This window comes from Drosophila biarmipes, unplaced genomic scaffold (genome assembly GCF_025231255.1).
Source record: "Drosophila biarmipes strain raj3 unplaced genomic scaffold, RU_DBia_V1.1 ptg000013l, whole genome shotgun sequence".
Classification (NCBI taxonomy): Eukaryota; Metazoa; Arthropoda; class Insecta; order Diptera; family Drosophilidae; genus Drosophila; species Drosophila biarmipes.
Genome location: NW_026114532.1, coordinates 1514311 through 1529737, shown reverse-complemented (window position 1 = coordinate 1529737; position 15427 = coordinate 1514311). Strand labels below are relative to the sequence as shown.

The 15427-nt window shown below is 34.3% G+C and overlaps 1 protein-coding gene across 1 annotated transcript; it reads left to right on the top strand.

The window, feature by feature from the left end:
* Positions 1–11570: 11570 nt before the first annotated feature.
* LOC127010485 (zinc finger CCHC domain-containing protein 9-like) lies at positions 11571–12227 on the top strand. Its single transcript, XM_050890003.1, has 3 exons — positions 11571–11896; positions 11995–12163; positions 12219–12227. The coding sequence occupies exons 1-3, from the start codon at positions 11571–11573 to the stop codon at positions 12225–12227; spliced, it is 504 nt and encodes a 167-aa protein (XP_050745960.1).
* Positions 12228–15427: the final 3200 nt, after the last annotated feature.

The window sequence follows — 15427 nt, the reverse complement described above, 5'->3', positions numbered from 1 at the left end:
AAAGTCCTCCCAAGCTGTGGTTTTTTAATTAGTTCTGAATTTCTAATTTAATTATATCAAAATCGGATGACTATATCATAAAGCTGTCATAGCAAATATCGGAAAATGGGTGGGAAAATAATAAGAAACAAATTATAGCTTCGGTGTTTGTGACATATTCGGACGACTCTTACATAAACGTTGCTGTCAAAGAAACGGTCAGAGAAATAATGAAATGATTTTGTTTTTTGATATCAGTAAAGCTAGCTACAATCCATAAAAATTGCACATGGTGTTACTATCGTTGATTATTTCTTATAACTTCATGATATTCGGCAAACCGAAGTTAACTTCCTCTTGTTTTTAGCTTTTTCTTGATCAGCGTCACGAGTCGATCTAGCCATGTCCGTCTGTCTGCCCGTTTCTACGCAAACTAGCTGAAACTTTCCGAAAGTCTTCTTTCTATTGCAGGGTGTATATAAGTCGGAACCAGCCGGATCGGACAATTATATCTTAAAGCTCCCATAGGAACTACACGTTAAAAAGTTAAAAAATAATAATATCTTCAGTGTTTTTTAACATATAACCTTCTAAGCTTGGAAATAACATGTTTTAATTAGTTTTGAATTTCGACTTAAATTTATCAAAATCGGAAGACTATATCATTTGATCGGAAAATTAGTCGGAAAATATGAAAAAATGATATATTTTGGTGTTTTTATACCCTTGCAGAGGGTATAATGATTTTAGTCAGAAGTTTGCAACGCAGTGAAGGAAACGTTTCCGTAAAGTATATATATTCTTGATCAGCGTCACTAAACGAGTCGATCTAGCCATGTCCGTCTGTCCGTCCGTCAGTCTGTCCGTTTCTACGCGAACTAGTCTCTTAGTCGTAAAGCTATCGAGCTCAAACTTTCCAAAAGTCTTCTTTCTATTGCAGGTAGTCTATATGTCGGAACCAGCCGGATCGGACAACTATATCTTATAGCTCCCATAGGAACTACCGGGGAAAAAATTAAAGAATTATAATGTCTTCGGTGTTTTTTAACATATAAGCTAGGAAATAAACTTTCTTAATTAGTTCTGAATTTCGAATTAAATTTTATCAAAATCGGACGGCTATATCATATAGCTGCCATTGTTACGATCGGAAAATTAGTGGTAAAATAATATGAAAAAATTATAGCTTAGGTGTTTTTTAATATATAACTAAGCTAGGAAATAACCTTTTTTAATTAGTTCTGAATTTCGAATAAAATGTTATCAAAATCGGACGATTATATCATATAGCTGTCATAGGAACAATCGGGAAATTAGTGGTGAAATAATATGAAAAAATTATTTACTAAAGTTGATTATTTCTTATAACTGCAAGGGTATACACAATTTGGCTTGCCGAAGTTAACTTCCATTCTTGTTTTAACATATAACCTTCTAAGCTTGGAAATAACATTTTTTAATTAATTCTGAATTTCGAATTACATTTTATCAAAATTGGAAGACTGTCATAGGAACGATCGGGAAACAAATTATTTACTAAAGTTGATTATTTATTATAACTGCACGGGTATATAAACTTCGGCTTGCCAAAGCTAACTTCCTATATCTAGAATTAAGCGTGTTTCTTTATCCGACTTTTCGTAAATTACCTCTCCTACGTGATAATTTTTATTTTGTCTATCCTTATCGTGTAAATGCAACATTTTCTTTTGAGCTTGCTGCAATAATTTAGAAGTATCTTCGTGTTTGATTTTATTAAATAGTATATCAAAAGGTCGTTGGTTGGTTACTGAGTGAATTGTTAAATTATATTTTTGTGCTTCTCTAATTATTATTTCAGAACAATCAATTAAATTAAGCACATCTTTAATATAGCGAGCAATTTCTGTTAATGTTTAGTGTGCCCTTTCTATTTGTCCGATGGACGTACTGTGTCGAGGGTCTGTAAAAAATAGATTTATCCCATTTCTTTGAGCAAAAGATTTGAATTGGGATGAACAAAAACTTGGTTCGTTATCTATCATCAAAGATTTCGCTAATGGAAATTGTTGTAAAATTTCTGAAACTTCATTTTCTTTATTTGGGATTTCTTTTACGACAAAGTATTTTGAATAGGTTTCTATACAAGTAATGAGTACAAGATTTTGGGCGTAATATATGTCAAGATGCAAATGTTCACCTTCTCTTTCTGGAATAGGTGCTTGACCGATAGGAATCTGTACTGGGTTTCAGTTGTATTTGTTTTGATTGCAGATTGTAAATTCTTTCTTTAAGCTTTTTGTATAAATTAGGCTAATAATAAAGTCTAGTTATTTGCTTATAATTTTCATCAAGCCCTCTATGAGCTGTACAATGAGTTTCTGTGATTATAAGAAATCTGTCCCCAGCGTTATCGACATCCAGGACAAATGTCTTAGTGTATAAAAAATTATTTATAAAATTGTCCTTAAGTGGTTTTTGAATTCTGTAAAAATCTTCTAGAGTACAGTGAACTCCTATTGTTATATTGGGTGGAATATATTCCCTTAAGATTGACACTAAATTTTCTGGAGTGTCATACTCTATTAGATGTCTATTATTTCCGAATACATTAATCGACTTATGTATTGTATACCTCCCCGTTGCTATTATCAATTGTTGCTTAAACTGGTTTAAGGGTTTTCGGGTTTCTTGTATTACATTTTCAAAACTACTCTCTGCAGAATGCTGAGTATTTTGATCTTAGACCGATTCATTACTTTCCGTTAACTTATTTATTTGAATCCTAGATAAAACGTCCGCAACAACATTTGTTGCTCCTGGCTTGTAAATAATTTTGGGTGAATAGCTTTCAATAAAGGAATACCACCTTTTCATTTCAATATTTGAATTTTTTTGAGAAATGGAAAATGAAAGAGGTTGATGATCGGTATAGATCTCGATGTTGTTAACCCCATATAAGTAATTTCGAAGATTTTTAAAAGCCCATACAATGGCTAAAAGTTCTTTTTTACTGGTTGCGTATAATTGTTCGGTTTTTGTCAGAGTTTTTGAAATAAATGTAATTGGTTTTCCTTCCTGAGAAAGAACAGCACCAATTGCTAAGCCAGATGCGTCCGTTGTTAGAGTAAATTTTTTATTATAGTCTGGTTGTACTAGTTTTACTTGTGCAATTAAATTTTCTTTGAGCTCGTTAAAAGCTCTTACAGCTGAATCATCAAACTGTATTAAAGTTTTACGTGATGCCTTTTTTGATACTTTGCCTTTTTGGACTTCTAAATATTTTGTTAAAGGTTTAGCTATCTTTGCGTAATTTTGCACAAATTTTCTGTAATATCCTGTAAGGCCTAGGAAGCTTCTAAGCTCTCTCTACATATTTTTTAAATATTAAAATTAAATATTAAATATTTAAATATTAAATATTTCTGTCTTAAAATTAGACATTACATAGTACTTATTTCTACATTTTACAATTAATAATTTTCCATCATTGCGTGAAATGGATCTTGAATTGTAAACGTCACAACGATCGGTAATAATAGGGTATTTTATGTAAATTATAATAAGATCTTAATGCAAAGCGATTTTAAATTCAGATATACCTAAAAGGTCTGTTATAACTACAGGTCTATCTTCGTGCTTATAAATTTCTAGTAAATCATTATTGTTTAGAATTTTAGTATTAAATACATCTATTTTGGCAAGTGTAATTGTGTCCATTAAATTCATAAGATCGTAAGTAAGCAAACGCAGACGATATTTTCTAGGTGGAATTTCTTGATTTTTAAAGGCTGTTTTGAATTGTTCAGACAAAGATTTTATCTCTTTAAATATTTTAGAATTAATAACGAATTGATCGTTATTATTTTGTATTAAATCATCGATTTTATTTTGGACTGTTATGAAATCATCATGATCTGGTGTTCCCGCTATCCATATAACTTGAGAAATAAGTATTTTGATAATTTCTAAATCGTGGGATATTTCCCAAAGAAAATTCTTGTTGTCGTGACCCTTTAGAAATTCTGTTTCAAGATTAATTATTTGTCTATAACAACTTATATTAGTTATATGAAATAAAACTGCGTGTGATTTTTAAATAAGAACATCTTTGGTATCCTTGTAAAGAAGGAAATCATGGTTCGTGTAATCCATAATTTCGGATTTGGTTGTTGCTACCATCAATAATAAGTACATTATTGAAATCATTATCTGAAATTTGAAACAAGTTATTTAATATTATCTTTATGAATCGTACGGTTTCTGTTATTTATAATAACTTTATTTAGGAGGTTTTCCTTAACTACTTGTTTTTTATATCTAGAATTAAGCTTGTTCCTTTCCCCATGTTTCTTTTCGTAAATTACCTCTCCTACGTGATAATTCTTATTTTGTCTATCTTTATTTTGAAAATGTAACATTTTCTCTTGGGCTTGCTGCAATAATTTAGGAATATCATCGTGTTTGATTTTATTAAATAATATATCAAAAGGTCAATGATTGGTTATTGAATTACTTGTTAAATTATATTTTGTGCTGCTCTAAATAAAATTTTGGAATAATCAATTAAATTAAGCTCATCTTTAATGCAGCGAGCAATTTCTGTTAAGGTAGAGTGTGCCCTTTCTATTTGTCTGTTAGACGTACTATGTCGAGGATCTGCAAAGAATAAAGATATCCCATTTCTTTGTGCAAAAGATTTAAATTAGGATGAAGAAAAACTTGGTTCGTTATCTATCATCAAAGATTTGGCTAATGGAAATTGTTGTAAAATTTTTGAAACTTTATTTTCTATATTCAGTTTATTGGGGTTTTCTTTTACCACTAAGTATTTCGAATACGAATCTATGCAAGTAATGAATATAAGTTTTTGGGCGTAAAATATGTCAAAATGCAAATTCTCACCTTCTCTTTCTGGAATCTGGAATAGGAATCTGTACTGGGTGCCTGTTGTATTTGTTTTGATTGCAGATAGTGCAATTCTTTATAAACTCCTTAAGCTTTTTGTATAAATTTGGCCAATAATAGAGTCTAGTTATTTGTTTATAATTTTCATCAAGCCCTCTATGAGCTCTACAATGAGTTTCTGTGATAATTAGAGATCTGTCTTCAGTGTTCTCGACATCCTGGACAAATGTCTTAGTGTATACAAATATATTTGTAAAATTGTCTTTAAGTGGTTTTTGAATTTTGTAAAAATCTTCTAAAGTACAGTGGACTGATTGGATACATTCTCTTAAGATTGATATTAAATTTTCTGGAGTGTCAAACTCTATTAAAGGTCTGGTATTTCCGAATACGTTTATCGACTCATGTATTGTGTACCTCCCCGTTGCTAATAGCAATTGTTGCTTAAACTGGTTTAAGGGTTATCGGGTTTCTTGTATGACATTCTTAAAACTACTCTCTGCTGAATGCTGAGTGTTTTAATCTGATACCGATTCAATACTTTCCGTTAAGTTATTAAATTGGATATGACAAAGCGCCCGCAACAACATTTTTTGCTCCTGGCTTATAAATAATTTTGGGTGATAGGCTTTCAGTAAATGAATACCATCTTTTCCATCTTTTTTTTTCAGAAATGGAGAATGAAAGAGGTTGGTGATCGGTATAGATCTCGATGTTGTTAACCCCATATAAGTAATTTAGAATGTTTTTTGTTAAAAGCCCATACTATGGCTAAAAGTTTCTTTTTATTTGTGGCATATAATTGGTCAGTTTTGGTTAGAGTTTTTGAAATAAATGTTATTGGTTTTCCTTCCTGAGAAAGAGCGGCACTAATTGCTAAGACGCGTCACTTGTTGGGGTACATTTTATATTAGAGTCCGGTTGTACTAGTTCTACTTGTGCACTTACATTTTCTTTGAGCTCGTTAAAAGTTCTTACAGCTGACTCATCAACTTGTATTAAAGTTCTACGTGATGCTTTTTTAGGAACTTTGTCGTTTTGGCCTTCTAATATCCTGTAAGACCTAAAAAAGCTTCTAAGCTCTCGAATATTTCTTGGGATCGGATATTTTACAATTGTATAATTTTTTTCGGGATCGGTTTTGATCACATTGTGAAAAACAACGTTTGTTTCTAATTTAAAGAACCCATTGTTTATTGAGAATGAGGTTTTCTGAATGTCTGATTCGTTCATGAAAATCTGATGAAATCCAGATTCTAAGTCAATTGTTGAGAAGTATGTGGCTTTCCCAAGATTTGACAAAATCACTGAAGGGTCCTGCATTGGATATCTATCTGGTATTGTATTTTCATTAAGTTTTTTATAATTAATTACGAGTCTGAGTTTTGGAGTTCCGTCTTCATTGAAACCCTTTTTTGGTACTACTAGTACTGGTGAATTATAAGGCCTTTTACTTGGTCTTATAATTTCTTCATTTAACATTCGATTTTTTTCAGAATTTACAAAATCTGAAGCTTATTGAGCATAAGGGTATTGTTTACTGTAAATGGCCCTATCATTTACGGTGTTTATTTCACCGCGGATATCTGTCCTAAATGGTATCTGCTTATTTATTTTTGAATGCTCTTCATTGATAATATTTAATATTTCGTTCTCCAGATCTTTTCTTTGATCTGCAGGCGATATTATTATGTTGCTTATTCTTTGATTGTCAGGTACGACGAGGGCGTGCTCAGAATTTTTAAATTCCAAACTTTTATTTTTGTAGGATTTCTCAACAACAGCGCGTTCAGGATTTTTAATTTCCAAACTTTTATTTTTGTCGGATATTTCTACGACGGCGTGTTCGGAATTTTTGAATTTATATAAATTCTTTTAATGGAAGAATGGTATTTTCTTCTGTTAAAGAATGTTGGTTTAATATGTTTCCGTTATCATAATTTAATTTTTCTTCTATTCCATTATATTTAATTACTCCCATAGCTGTATCAATTACCGCTCCTATTTTTTTTAATAGGTTATAGCCGACCAGTAAATCTGTATCTAGCCCATCTATTTCATAAAAAGTATATCGCATATCAAAAATAGTTATCATATGATAAAATTTAATTATTGAATATCCATTCACTATGGATACTCTTTTGTAAATTGGAAGCTCGTTCTTATTTTTATAAATTCCTGTTCTTATATAACACGAGGTTGCCCCAGTGTCAATTCATATTTTTAATTTTTTATTTATTTTTGGATAATTTCTAATTAAGTAGGGTAAGCCTACTCCGGATTTTTTTTTCTAAAAAATGGTTCTCCTCAATGTTATTTAATCTCATCGTCTTGTTAGCCGGTTGGTTAACAGTTCCAGTTGGTACCCTTTTATTTTGGGCTTGGCCTTGCTGAGTGTTCTGGGTCTCAAATTTTTTTGTTTGATCCCACTTGTTCTGGCTATAATTATTATTTTGATATTTATTATATCCTTGATTATAGCCGTTGCTAGAAAGTGCCAATTTCAGAAGTGCGATTACCGTGAAAAAAATTTTTTTTTTTTCGCTTCCTTAACGCTGTTTACGAGCAAAAGTTATTAAGTGAGTTATTTAAAATAGTTCGTAATGATGGACACCATAGCTGCGCATGGCTACACAGCATCAGAACTTCGATGTTGGCTGGAAAAACTTGGGTTGCCGAAAAGCGGCACCAAGCTGCCAACAACAGCATGTGCGTTCCAGAAATTTCCATGCTATTGGAATCTCTGAAGCGTCAATTAGAAGCGGTCCAATTGGAAAATGAGTTCCTCAAGTTGGAAGTTTCCCGCTGTCAGCCATTGAATAATGTGACCGCACCTCCGACGAGCAACTTGCCAGAAGTCGAGAACAATGTGACCACAAATCCTCTCGGATTTGGGAGATGTTGTTGCAGAGGCTGCTAGTCCTAATACAGCCATTTTTAACAACAACTCTTTGCTGACCACGGTTAAGGAAATGCTTCCACCTTTTGACGGTGCTGCTAACAGCAAATTTCCAGTTAACACTTGGATCGCACAGCTCAACGCGATCATAAAAATGTACAAGCTAAGTGAAGACATAACTCGCATGCTGGTTATGTCAAAGTTGAAAGACCGACCCCAAATTTGGTTGCACTCTTCTGAGAACTTTCTGTCCTTTCCAGCCCAGGAACTCTTATCTCAACTCGCAGAGGCTTTTCAGTCAAAAGAGAGCAAGATAACGTCCAGACGCAAGTTCCAGGAGCGAAAGTGGCATCCAGATGAAGACTTTGCTGCGTGCTTTAATGACAAGACCATGTTGGCTGAACACATCCGTATAGACGACGAGGAATTAATCGACAGTATCATTGAAGGAATACCGGATACAACAGGCACACATGCACTGTTTTAATTCGTCTGCCCAGTTGCTGTCGGCATTCTCCAAAGTAACTTTGCGAAAGCCAACTCTCGCATTTGGACGCCACAAAGTTGTTTCCGGAAACCCGCCCGGACCCGCTGTAAGATGCTACAACTGTAACTCCGTGGGTCACTTCGCGGCCGACTGCCGCAAGTCCAAGCGCGCATACGGCGCTTGCTACGGCTGTGGAAGTTTGGAGCACCTCGTATCGCATTGCAACGAGAAGAAGAACGCAACCAAAAACGAATATGTGAGACCGTTTAAAATTTACTTTAATTCACACCCTAATCAGTGCCTATTTGCAGAATGCCTAATCGATTCTGGGAGTCCAGTTAGTTTAACGAAGTTATCCTGCGTTGAAAACATTCTAAGTAATAATATCATTAACGTTAATGAAAACAACTTTTCACATAACTTTGGCTTGAATCACAGTCCTTTAGATATATATGGAAAGATATCATGTTTTGTTATTATGAATAAAGTGAAATTTAATTTTGAATTACTAATTGTGGCAAACAAATCGATGGCATATAGCACTGTTTTAGGAAGAGATTTTATGAACATTTGTAACTTTAAGATTGTTAGGGAAAATGATTGTTCAAATGATAGTTGTACAAATGATTATTCAAATGAAAGTTGTGTTGATGATCGTTTAAAGGATATTTGCTCAAAAGATTGCTGTATTGCAAATGATCGCTCAGATAATAGTAATGGAAAGAAGGATAGTAGTTTTAAATTTCATTGCTCAGACAGACAGATTAAAAATGATTGCTCGACTGATAGCTGTGAGAAAGAAGATTGTTCAAATGATAGTATAAAGATTAATTATGGTCACAAAGAAACGCAAAGTGATTCGTGTAAAATGATAGATAAATCAAAATTTATGTGCCCAATCCAGCGATCATTTCGAGTCAGCAATTATGTCAATTGAATACCCAGATCCCGCCGAATGCAACCTGTTAAATATTAGCGATAAGTGTGAGTTTACGTTAAGAAAAAAACTGATCGAAATTTTTGATAAGTTTTATACAAAATCGAAACGGCCGGAGATCCCCTTAGTAAAATGGGAAATGAAACTTAATTTTGATAAAACTAAACCTTTCAATTGCCCTCCAAGACGTTTATCATACGCAGAGAAAAGTCAAGTTCAAAATTTGATAGATGATTATATAAAAACGGTATTATTCGAGTAAGCGAGTCTGAGTATGCATCACCGATAGTTCTAGTTAAGAAAAAGTCTGGAGAATTAAAAATGTGCGTAGATTACCGAGCCCTTAACAAAAACATGCTAAAAGATAACTACAACACCCCCTTAATAGATAACCTTATTGATAAACTGTCTGATAAAACTATTTTTACCAAGTTAGACCTTAAAAATGGGTTCTTTCACGTGCACATGCACGAGGATTCAATTATGTATACCGCTTTTAGAACACCTATGGGTCAGTATGAATGGCTCAGAATGCCGTTTGGATTGCGAAACGCACCAGCAGTTTTTCAAAGATTTGTGATCAAAATCTTTGCCAATTTGGTTAAAGAAGATAAGGTTCTAATTTATATGGATGATATTTTAATAGCAACGAAAGATAGTAAGAGTCATATGGAGATATTAACGGAGGTCTTTAAACGACTGGTAGAAAACAAGCTTGAGTTTAGGTTAGATAAGTGTGAGTTCCTTCAAAGAGAAATAAAGTATTTAGGATACGTTATATCGGAAGAGGGTATCAAACCGGATTCGAAAGGTATGCAAGCAGTAAAAGATTTTCCTGTACCGACAAAAACGCATGAGGTTAAAAATTTTCTTGGACTGTGCTCTTATTTCAGACGATTTGTAAAAGATTTTTCAACAAAAGCAAAGCCGTTGTATGATCTTGTAAGAAAGGACAGAAAATTCGAATTTGGTGCGAAAGAGTTAGAGAGTTTTGAAATTTTAAAAGTAAATCTTTTGGAAGCCCCTATTCTGGCCTTGTACAATCCATAAATTTTGAATTCCAAACTTTTATTTTTGTCGGATTTTTCAACGACGGCGTGTTCAGGATTTGTATATCCCAAACTAGATTCGCTTTGATTACCCATTTCAGATTCGGATCTGATTTGAGCTTTTTCATCAAAGTATTTTTTTAATATAAATTCTTTTAATGGAAGAATGGTATTTTCTTCTGTTAAAGAATGTTGGTTTAATATGTTTCCGTTATCATAATTTAATTTTTCTTCTATTCCATTATATTTAATTACTCCCATAGCTGTATCAATTACCGCTCCTATTTTTTTTAATAGGTTATAGCCGACCAGTAAATCTGTATCTAGCCCATCTATTTCATAAAAAGTATATCGCATATCAAAAATAGTTATCATATGATAAAATTTAATTATTGAATATCCATTCACTATGGATACTCTTTTGTAAATTGGAAGCTCGTTCTTATTTTTATAAATTCCTGTTCTTATATAACACGAGGTTGCCCCAGTGTCAATTCATATTTTTAATTTTTTATTTATTTTTGGATAATTTCTAATTAAGTAGGGTAAGCCTACTCCGGATTTTTTTTTCTAAAAAATGGTTCTCCTCAATGTTATTTAATCTCATCGTCTTGTTAGCCGGTTGGTTAACAGTTCCAGTTGGTACCCTTTTATTTTGGGCTTGGCCTTGCTGAGTGTTCTGGGTCTCAAATTTTTTTGTTTGATCCCACTTGTTCTGGCTATAATTATTATTTTGATATTTATATCCTTGATTATAGCCGTTGCTAGAAAGTGCCAATTTCAGAAGTGCGATTACCGTGAAAAAAAATTTTTTTTTTTTTCGCTTCCTTAACGCTGTTTACGAGCAAAAGTTATTAAGTGAGTTATTTAAAATAGTTCGTAATGATGGACACCATAGCTGCGCATGGCTACACAGCATCAGAACTTCGATGTTGGCTGGAAAAACTTGGGTTGCCGAAAAGCGGCACCAAGCTGCCAACAACAGCATGTGCGTTCCAGAAATTTCCATGCTATTGGAATCTCTGAAGCGTCAATTAGAAGCGGTCCAATTGGAAAATGAGTTCCTCAAGTTGGAAGTTTCCCGCTGTCAGCCATTGAATAATGTGACCGCACCTCCGACGAGCAACTTGCCAGAAGTCGAGAACAATGTGACCACAAATCCTCTCGGATTTGGGAGATGTTGTTGCAGAGGCTGCCAGTCCTAATACAGCCATTTTTAACAACAACTCTTTGCTGACCACGGTTAAGGAAATGCTTCCACCTTTTGACGGTGCTGCTAACAGCAAATTTCCAGTTAACACTTGGATCGCACAGCTCAACGCGATCATAAAAATGTACAAGCTAAGTGAAGACATAACTCGCATGCTGGTTATGTCAAAGTTGAAAGACCGACCCCAAATTTGGTTGCACTCTTCTGAGAACTTTCTGTCCTTTCCAGCCCAGGAACTCTTATCTCAACTCGCAGAGGCTTTTCAGTCAAAAGAGAGCAAGATAACGTCCAGACGCAAGTTCCAGGAGCGAAAGTGGCATCCAGATGAAGACTTTGCTGCGTACTTTAATGACAAGACCATGTTGGCTGAACACATCCGTATAGACGACGAGGAATTAATCGACAGTATCATTGAAGGAATACCGGATACAACAGGCACACATGCACTGTTTTAATTCGTCTGCCCAGTTGCTGTCGGCATTCTCCAAAGTAACTTTGCGAAAGCCAAGCAACTTTGCGAAAGCCAAGCATTTGGACGCCACAAAGTTGTTTCCGGAAACCCGCTGTAAGATGCTACAACTGTAACTCCGTGGGTCACTTCGCGGCCGACTGCCGCAAGTCCAAGCGCGCATACGGCGCTTGCTACGGCTGTGGAAGTTTGGAGCACCTCGTATCGCATTGCAACGAGAAGAAGAACGCAACCAAAAACGAATATGTGAGACCGTTTAAAATTTACTTTAATTCACACCCTAATCAGTGCCTATTTGCAGAATGCCTAATCGATTCTGGGAGTCCAGTTAGTTTAACGAAGTTATCCTGCGTTGAAAACATTCTAAGTAATAATATCATTAACGTTAATGAAAACAACTTTTCACATAACTTTGGCTTGAATCACAGTCCTTTAGATATATATGGAAAGATATCATGTTTTGTTATTATGAATAAAGTGAAATTTAATTTTGAATTACTAATTGTGGCAAACAAATCGATGGCATATAGCACTGTTTTAGGAAGAGATTTTATGAACATTTGTAACTTTAAGATTGTTAGGGAAAATGATTGTTCAAATGATAGTTGTACAAATGATTATTCAAATGAAAGTTGTGTTGATAATCGTTTAAAGGATATTTGCTCAAAAGATTGCTGTATTGCAAATGATCGCTCAGATAATAGTAATGGAAAGAAGGATAGTAGTTTTAAATTTCATTGCTCAGACAGACAGATTAAAAATGATTGCTCGACTGATAGCTGTGAGAAAGAAGATTGTTCAAATGATAGTATAAAGATTAATTATGGTCACAAAGAAACGCAAAGTGATTCGTGTAAAATGATAGAGTTAAGTCAAAATTTATGTGCCCAATCCAGCGATCATTTCGAGTCAGCAATTATGTCAATTGAATACCCAGATCCCGCCGAATGCAACCTGTTAAATATTAGCGATAAGTGTGAGTTTACGTTAAGAAAAAAACTGATCGAAATTTTTGATAAGTTTTATACAAAACCGAAACGGCCGGAGATCCCCTTAGTAAAATGGGAAATGAAACTTAATTTTGATAAAACTAAACCTTTCAATTGCCCTCCAAGACGTTTATCATACGCAGAGAAAAGTCAAGTTCAAAATTTGATAGATGATTATATAAAAACGGTATTATTCGAGTAAGCGAGTCTGAGTATGCATCACCGATAGTTCTAGTTAAGAAAAAGTCTGGAGAATTAAAAATGTGCGTAGATTACCGAGCCCTTAACAAAAACATGCTAAAAGATAACTACAACACCCCCTTAATAGATAACCTTATTGATAAACTGTCTGAAAAAACTATTTTTACCAAGTTAGACCTTAAAAATGGGTTCTTTCACGTGCACATGCACGAGGATTCAATTATGTATACCGCTTTTAGAACACCTATGGGTCAGTATGAATGGCTCAGAATGCCGTTTGGATTGCGAAACGCACCAGCAGTTTTTCAAAGATTTGTGATCAAAATCTTTGCCAATTTGGTTAAAGAAGATAAGGTTCTAATTTATATGGATGATATTTTAATAGCAACGAAAGATAGTAAGAGTCATATGGAGATATTAACGGAGGTCTTTAAACGACTGGTAGAAAACAAGCTTGAGTTTAGGTTAGATAAGTGTGAGTTCCTTCAAAGAGAAATAAAGTATTTAGGATACGTTATATCGGAAGAGGGTATCAAACCGGATTCGAAAGGTATGCAAGCAGTAAAAGATTTTCCTGTACCGACAAAAACGCATGAGGTTAAAAATTTTCTTGGACTGTGCTCTTATTTCAGACGATTTGTAAAAGATTTTTCAACAAAAGCAAAGCCGTTGTATGATCTTGTAAGAAAGGACAGAAAATTCGAATTTGGTGCGAAAGAGTTAGAGAGTTTTGAAATTTTAAAAGTAAATCTTTTGGAAGCCCCTATTCTGGCCTTGTACAATCCATAAATTTTGAATTCCAAACTTTTATTTTTGTCGGATTTTTCAACGACGGCGTGTTCAGGATTTGTATATCCCAAACTAGATTCGCTTTGATTACCCATTTCAGATTCGGATCTGATTTGAGCTTTTTCATCAAAGTATTTTTTTAATATAAATTCTTTTAATGGAAGAATGGTATTTTCTTCTGTTAAAGAATGTTGGTTTAATATGTTTCCGTTATCATAATTTAATTTTTCTTCTATTCCATTATATTTAATTACTCCCATAGCTGTATCAATTACCGCTCCTATTTTTTTTAATAGGTTATAGCCGACCAGTAAATCTGTATCTAGCCCATCTATTTCATAAAAAGTATATCGCATATCAAAAATAGTTATCATATGATAAAATTTAATTATTGAATATCCATTCACTATGGATACTCTTTTGTAAATTGGAAGCTCGTTCTTATTTTTATAAATTCCTGTTCTTATATAACACGAGGTTGCCCCAGTGTCAATTCATATTTTTAATTTTTTATTTATTTTTGGATAATTTCTAATTAAGTAGGGTAAGCCTACTCCGGATTTTTTTTCTAAAAAATGGTTCTCCTCAATGTTATTTAATCTCATCGTCTTGTTAGCCGGTTGGTTAACAGTTCCAGTTGGTACCCTTTTATTTTGGGCTTGGCCTTGCTGAGTGTTCTGGGTCTCAAATTTTTTTGTTTGATCCCACTTGTTCTGGCTATAATTATTATTTTGATATTTATTATATCCTTGATTATAGCCGTTGCTAGAAAGTGCCAATTTCAGAAGTGCGATTACCGTGAAAAAAAAATTTTTTTTTTTTTCGCTTCCTTAACGCTGTTTACGAGCAAAAGTTATTAAGTGAGTTATTTAAAATAGTTCGTAATGATGGACACCATAGCTGCGCATGGCTACACAGCATCAGAACTTCGATGTTGGCTGGAAAAACTTGGGTTGCCGAAAAGCGGCACCAAGCTGCCAACAACAGCATGTGCGTTCCAGAAATTTCCATGCTATTGGAATCTCTGAAGCGTCAATTAGAAGCGGTCCAATTGGAAAATGAGTTCCTCAAGTTGGAAGTTTCCCGCTGTCAGCCATTGAATAATGTGACCGCACCTCCGACGAGCAACTTGCCAGAAGTCGAGAACAATGTGACCACAAATCCTCTCGGATTTGGGAGATGTTGTTGCAGAGGCTGCCAGTCCTAATACAGCCATTTTTAACAACAACTCTTTGCTGACCACGGTTAAGGAAATGCTTCCACCTTTTGACGGTGCTGCTAACAGCAAATTTCCAGTTAACACTTGGATCGCACAGCTCAACGCGATCATAAAAATGTACAAGCTAAGTGAAGACATAACTCGCATGCTGGTTATGTCAAAGTTGAAAGACCGACCCCAAATTTGGTTGCACTCTTCTGAGAACTTTCTGTCCTTTCCAGCCCAGGAACTCTTATCTCAACTCGCAGAGGCTTTTCAGTCAAAAGAGAGCAAGATAACGTCCAGACGCAAGTTACAGGAGCGAAAGTGGCA